The sequence below is a fragment of the Octopus bimaculoides genome, chromosome 7 (genome assembly GCF_001194135.2).
Source record: "Octopus bimaculoides isolate UCB-OBI-ISO-001 chromosome 7, ASM119413v2, whole genome shotgun sequence".
NCBI classification, from domain to species: domain Eukaryota; kingdom Metazoa; phylum Mollusca; class Cephalopoda; order Octopoda; family Octopodidae; genus Octopus; species Octopus bimaculoides.
In genome coordinates this window covers 69,033,505-69,041,326 of record NC_068987.1, presented here as the reverse complement: position 1 = coordinate 69,041,326, position 7,822 = coordinate 69,033,505, and the positions used below count along the sequence as shown (strand labels likewise).

At 36.6% G+C, this 7,822-nt stretch overlaps 1 protein-coding gene across 1 annotated transcript in view; it reads left to right on the top strand.

Moving 5' to 3' along the window:
• Positions 1–7,822, top strand: part of LOC106874518 (5'-AMP-activated serine/threonine-protein kinase catalytic subunit alpha) — a 616,447-nt gene that overhangs the window by 186,980 nt on the left and 421,645 nt on the right. Inside the window, exon 3 of the mRNA XM_052969432.1 lies at positions 6,312–6,785. Coding sequence (XP_052825392.1) covers positions 6,312–6,785 — 474 coding nt within the window. The remainder of the gene's footprint in view (positions 1–6,311; positions 6,786–7,822) is intronic.

Here is a 7,822-nt window from a genome sequence, read left to right as displayed (position 1 = left end):
AGAGGGAAGAGATGATAGATTTAAGACGCAATGTTATAAAGATATGATCTGTGTTAAAACTGCTTTGACTACTCTCAGACCCCTAATGCTTGCATGCAGTTGAGACATCTCAAGTTACTATGGTTCCCGTTACCTGTTCGCTCGAACTGCTAAATGAGTTGCAAAATATTTCCCAAATTACTGGTCGGTCATCAACCTTTGTTCATATACTTTCACTTGATCTGGTTTGACGTAGAGCTAAGCCACAACACCCCGGAATCTCTCAGTGTTAAGTCATTAACATTCATTACGTAACATAGTGTTACAAATCCCATAAGTTTTAGATTTGGAAACGCGTGGGGCATATTGTCGGCTTTGCAATAAAGTTAATTCAGTCGCAAACAATTGTATGATGGATCTTTACTTAGTTTCTGCAGCACAAGCTTTCATATAAGAAACAATTAGAAAAAATATTTAGCACTTATATATGCATATGGCTAGAACAAAGAATAAAAGAAAAAATATATATCTAACCACTAAGCAAGATTTGCCAGGAATATAGGAACTTCAGATGTACACCAAGAATCTGTATTCCAGCCTAAACATACAACTAACAAATATTTCGAGGGAGATAAGCGTTCATAAACTAAACAGAAGTTCTTTCCCTTGAAAATTGCTATTTACGCATTGGATGGTTCAGAGATTTTAATAGGGCATACAATACAAAACACACTATTTGCAACAACAGCAATATTGATAATTCTATGAAAAATCGCATTCACTTTTCGTTTTCATATTGTGCTTTATCATGCATGAATAAATAAATTCATTAACGTTTTCTATCATTTAGCGTCACACACGCAAGGGCAAATTCGACTAGATTCTTGTTTGTTGTTGATTTTCAGCCCAACTTCAACTGTTACCTATGATTAACAAGACTGTCATATTTTGTTTTTTGCGGGTGCGGTGGGGTGTAAGAACTACATTTTACTGTGTTTCATATATAAGTGTGTGCGTGCGTATGTGTGTGTGCATGTGTGTGTGTGAGAGAGAGAGTGTGTGGTTGTCTATGTGTGTGTGTGTGTGCGTATATATATATATATATATATATATATATATATATATATATATGTATACACACATACTTACACACACACACACACAGATGCATGTGTATCTCCATATATATATGTGTGTGTCTGTGTGCGAGACTGTATGTATTTATACCTATACATATACATGTATAAAGATTATATGTATCTGTCTTACATTCTGAGTTCAAATTCTGCCGAGGTCGACTTTGCCTTTCATCCTTTCGGGGTCGGTAGATTAAGTACCAGTTGCATACTGGGGTCGATCTAATCTACTGGTCCCCTCCCCCAAAATTTCGTGCCTTGTGCCTAGAGTAGAAAAGAAAAGCATGTCTGTCTGTATGTATGTATGTATGTATGTATGTGGATCTAATAGGCTGTTACGTGAAAATGCAAATAACGAGATATATTAAGAAGATTTTTGTCTTCCTTTTATACATATATATGTAAATAGCTGCTTTTCGATTCAGTTGAATATCTGACACTTGACACTTTGAACCTCATTCCAGACCTCCACATAGTCAACATATATAAGAAGAGACTTGGAGATAAAATAACAAACATGTTCTAAACTACGGACAGAAAATGACCACAAAATGTTTTAATTTCCAATTTTTTCTTATTTCCTCAAATTTTCTTGTTGCATAATCTTTGACTTGGAAATTTTAAAATTTGATAACAAAGACATACACTCTTTACTCTATTACTCTTTTACTTGTTTCAGTCATTTGACTGTGGCCATGCTGGAGCACCGCCTTTAGTTGAGCAAATCGATCCCAGAGCTTATTCTGGGAGGAAAAACTTTTTTAAATATCACTAACAGATATAAAAATCCTCTCCGACTAAAGGGAAAAAAATATTTAAAAGAAAGTTAAACATACATTCGTATTTTTTCCATTTGTATTTTTTACCTATAGGCGCACGTTCTGTGGAAGAAGCTTGTTTCTCAACCACATAGACCCGGGTTCAGTCCCACTGCGTGGCAATTTGGGCAAGTGTATTCTACTATAGCCTTAGACCAGCCAAATCCTTTTCAGTGGATTCAAGGGATGGAAACTGAAAGAAGCTCGTCGTCTATAATACATATGTATATATTTATGGGTTCGAGTCTTTGTGTCTGTGTTCGTCCCCACCACCACCACAATCGCTTGACAATCGCTGTTGGTGTGTTTACATCACCGTAACTTAGCGGTTCGGCAAAAGTATTGATAGAATAAGTACTAGACTTACACAGAATAGGTCCTTGGGTCGATTTCTTCGACTAAAACCCTCCAGCATGGCCGCAGTCAAATGTCTTAAGCAAGTAAAAGAATTCGTATGTGTACGTGTGTGTGTGTGCGTGTGCGTGTGTATGTGTGTGTACTTGTATCTGCGTATTTGATAGTTGTTATTCATTAGGAACAAAAAATTGTACAATTTTTATCTTCATCAATTGTTTCATGGTATCTGGCCCTTATCTTCAAAATGTGTTTACTGTGCTGCTCTTTCTATAGTGGGGCCTCATCTTGATAGAGCCTATCTCGTCAAACCAGACTACGGATGAAAATTCACAGGAATTCAATGCAACAAATTCATTTGATTAATCCTCTGTGAAAAATATCCATACTGCGCTCAACGTGTATTACACGAAGCATATGCACATCAGATACAGAAATGACTAACGAATCCATCTTCAAGAATCTCAGAAGAATTCAGTTGATTACAATAACTAATGATAAATATCAAAGATTTCTGCAAAGATTACATTATTACAAGCAATTAAAAATATTTAAGATGCTTATGAAGCTGCTAAACATACATGTTTCATTGTGGTATAGAAAATATTGGTTCCAAATGTAGTTGGGAAAGATCATCGGAGACAGACTGGATTAGCAATAGCTTCTGCAGATTGGACAGGAATTAGGATTTCGATATATCTGTGTAGGTAATATTCACGATTTATTGCATGCTGCTAACATGATCCTTGTGCTTGACAGACTAAAGGAATTGGTACAAGCGTATTCAGTTCAGATATAGAAGGTGATACTTCTTTACAACTAGTTTTAACAATAAGGAACTTAGTGAAATAACTCGTACTTCACCGAGTTTCGCAGGAAGTTGTTGAATTTTAGGTTTATAAGAAGACAGCTAAGCAGTCAATATTTGATACCTTCAAGGCGACGAGCTGGCAGAAACGTTAGCACGCCGGGCGAAATGCTTTACAGTATTTCGTCTGTCTTTACGTTCTGAGTTCAATTTCTGCCGAGGTCGACTTTGCCTTTCATCCTTTCGAGGTCGATTAATTAGGTACCAGTTGCGCACTAATCGATCTAATCGACTGTCCCCCTTCCCCCAAAATTTGGGACTTTGTGCCTAGAGTAGAAAAGAATATTTGAAACCTTCTAAGGCAGCGAGCTGGCAGAAACGTTAACACCCCGGGCGAAATGCTTAGTGGTATTTCGACATTCTTTACGTTCTGAGTTCAAATTCCACCGAGGTCGACTTTGCCTTTCATCCTTTCGGGGTCGATAAATTAAGTACCAATCGCATATTGGGGTCGATCTGATCGACTGGCTCCCTCCCTCAAAATTTCGGGCCTGGTGCCTAGAGCACAAAAGAAAAGAATATTTGAAGCTTTCTTCATAAAACTTACAATCTAATAGAATCAATAGTACCTGATTTATTTTTGACATTGATTAGTATTTTTTTTACTTGTAAAGTGTTAAATTATGTGTATTTTCTTGATTTGAATTATATATAATTTTGTTCAAATAACTTCTTTATATATGATATATAGGCAGGAACATTTTATGCTTACAGCAGTTTAAATAGGTATATAATTCTAATAATGAAGCAAATTTTGTTGTCTTGGGTGAGTTGTTCCGCCAATAATAATAATAATATCACACCCACAGGTTTAATTCCATTTCTTTATTATTAGACAGTTGGTTAAATATGTAACCGACAAACTAATTGATCATTTGTTCAACGTGTTGGTTAAGCAATCAATCGGTTGTTTGTTTGTCCGTCAAAGTTCTTTCTTTGCTGTTCGCAACATTTTCAGTGCTAGGAGCGAGTAGGGAACCACAGGTCACTAAAAAGGTTGCAGATAGCAACGAAAGAATTCGACACGTTAAGCAAATAATCGATGTTGGTTAGCTATTCAACCATTTCACTAACAATAAAGAAGTGGGATTGAACATGTGCGTGTGTTATTGTCATTGGCGTAATGACTCTCCCAAGATACAACACAATTTGTTTCAACACATGAATTCACATCAAGAATCTTGCAAACCAAAAGCAAGACCGAAATAATTAAATGAACTTATCTAGATAAAATAAAAAACAAAAAAAAACTTTGTATTGCCTACACTAGTTTCCAATAGCGAAGTGAAAAAAAAAAAAAAAGAGTGGAACGCATTAATTCCGCTACTCGAGGTATTGCTGATTACGTATATGTGTATGTGAATGTACATGTGTTTGTGTGTACTATAGCGTAAGTGTATTTGTGTGCCTTTATCTATATATCTTTATATTTCTATATCGGTATATGCATTCGTATACAAGCGTGTGTGTAAATATGTACGTGGAGGTGGGGTATTTGTCACTGTCTGCAAGTCATTCTGTCATGCTGTTTCTCATCGCTCGCTCTGACAGGCAACAAAAACAAAATAAAATTAATCCAAACAAAAGTGGTTCCAAATAAGAAAACAATGGTAAAAGTGGATGGAAGTAGGATAAGGTCATTTGCTAAATGTATGTGTTGGGTGTAGAGATGGTTTTAGGGGTTAGCTATGGATCATATTTGTAGGGAGTCTTGCTAACTAAACAAGAATCTCATTCATTCTTTGTGGCCTGAAAGAGGATTAAGCTAATCCAGGTTGATAGGCAATCCTTTGAAGTTTAAAGAGAATGAATATATCTCTACGTGTGTGTGTGAAAAAACATGTATTGGCAGAGAAAGGTAGAATAAGAGTGTTAAGAGTCAGACAGACAGATAGTTTTTAGATAGACAGACAGACAGACAGACAGACAGACAGACGGATAGATAGATAGATAGATAGATAGATAGATAGATAGATAGATAGATAGATAGGGCTCAACAAAGATGGGACAAATACAATGTAGGGCTTTTCTTTTTGGGAGTGGGAAGGAAAGAAAAAAAAAAGTAGGGGTGTGTCGATCAAAAGGGACCGTTGGAAGGAAAAAAGGGAAGGGGAGAGTTCGATCAAAAGGGATCGAGGAAAAAAAATAGATAGATAGATAGATAGATAGATAGATAGATAGATAGATAGAGACAGACAGACAGATAGATAGATAGATAGATAGATAGATAGATAGATAGATAGATAGATAGATAGATAGATAGACAGACTGACTGATAGAGGAGGAAAAGGAAGAGTGATAAATAGAGACGGTGAGGGAGGAAAGAACAAACAATGAAGAAGAGACGTGGGAAGTGACTGGGTAGGTTAGCATTATAGAGAGAAATAGGAGGGAGAGTATTGGGAGAAAAGCTATGGCGAGAGTGTAGTTTAATTAATTCCAAAGTACAAGGATGAAGTGGAAAAGGAAAGAACGAAAAAAAAATGGTTTTTAGTGGCATACTGTGCAGAAGCGATACGGAGAGGGGAGGGGTGAAAATGAATAAGAAACGAAGAAAAATTTAAAATGAAAATAGGAGACAGTTTGAGAGAAAGCTTTGATAAAGACGAGTATTGGTGGGGTGATAGTGAAAACGGGCGGGAGAAATAGTGGTAGAGTCAGTTCAAGAACAGGAAAGATATAAATGTATTATGAATTAGAAGAGAGAAACCAAATGAGAGATATGAAATAACATAGGAGTAAGAATAAAAAAGGTAATAAAGAACGAAGAATATTAACATAAGGAAAGGGAGAAGAAAAGGGGTGACAGAGATTGTTGGAAAGGAAGATATTTTCTTGCTCAAACAATTCTGAAATTTTGCTTCAATTTCCAGTTGGTGCTCTATTGTTTCAATTATTGTATTTCCCTGGAAATAACATTCATGTTCTGCGTAAGGAAGACGTTGTTTTAAAGTTCTCTATCAGTTTGTTATTTGCTATGTTGATTGTTTGAAAAACAAAAAAACTCATTTTGTTCTTACTTTCAGAAATATACTTTAAAAGGGTGATGTACCTCTGATTCTAAAATCAAAAATGACTGCAAATTTATTAGGTTAAAATTTCTATATTTCTTATAAAACCATATTTATTTTTTCTTTTCGTTTTATCTATGAACAGATCGCAGAAACGTATGCATTCCTACCGCGAGAAGCCGTCACCAGATTTCTTATGTCTTGTTCTGATTGCCAAAAACGAATGCATCTGACTGGGGAAAATAACACCAACAGCAGCAGCAGCAGTAACAACAACAATAACAACAGCAGCAGCAACAACACTAACAACACCAACATCAGTAGCAACAACAATAGCAACACCTACAACTTTACCGGTGTCGGTGGAATTGGAGGTGTGGGCAATGCTGGAATTGGTGTAGGAAGTATTGCCGGTTCCGTCGGGAGCGGAGGTGTCGCTGCTGGAGGCATTGGCGGCAGTATCGGAACCAATACGGCCGGTGTGGGCGGCAATGGCAACAGTGGACAAATGAAGAACATCCGGGTCACTGATGATCCACCTATCATTGACTTCAGCGTGCCTATAACCCAGACATATCTAAACCACATGAGAAATAAAGGGTACTATTACCATGACGACGTAAGTTGAACTCATCCTCTTTTCCATTAACTTCGATGCTGGACATGTTTATTTCCTCACATGTATGTATGTATGTATGTATGTATGTATGTATGTATGTATGTATGTATGTATGCATGTATGTATGTATGTATCTTTTATCTTGTACTTGTTTCAATCATTAGACTGCAGCTATGGTGGGAGACCGCCTTGAAAAATTTTCGTCGAACGAATCAACCTCCGTATTTATTTATTTTTCCCTTAAGGCTAGTACCTATCCTATCAGTCTCTTTTGCCGAATCGCTAAATTACGGGGAGAAACACACACACACACACACACACACACACACACACACTCACACGACGAACTTGTTTCAGTCTCCCTCTACCAAGTTACAAGATTTTCGACGTTCTGAGGCTATACTAGAAGGTACTTGCCGAAAGTGCCACGCAGTGGGAGCGAACTCAGAACCATGTGGTTTTGAAGCAAGCTTCTTTCCACACATCCACACCTGCGCTTATTTGCTCGTAATATTATGTATGTATGTATGTATGTATGTATGTATGTATGTATGTATGTATGTATGTATGTATGTATGTATGTATGTCTGTCATTCAGTTTTGTGTCAAGATTTCTTGCCAATAGAGAAAGAATCGGTTTCTAATCTAGAACCAAGTTTCCTTCATTGAAATTTCAACAACGTCAACTGGGTATTTTTGCATGTAAGTGTGTATATGTGCAGTATTCGGAGTTAGTGCATGTACAGATTTGTATTTTTTGTTCTATGAGTTTATTCTTAAGCATATAGTTGCATGTCAAGACATGCGCATATATACTTAAATGATAAACTGCTGGTAATTTCTACAAATTTTTATAGTTTCAGTGGTGGTTTAGATCTGTAGAATCCGAATTAGCTTTCTCCTTTCTGGTTTTGAGAAGCCAAATTTCTCAAGATTGGTATTTAGGCAGAATGTTACACATATCAGTGCCTCAATAATTACCTGAACGCGTAATCAGGATGACGGAATAACTATAAATTTCTCAATAGTTCTCTGTG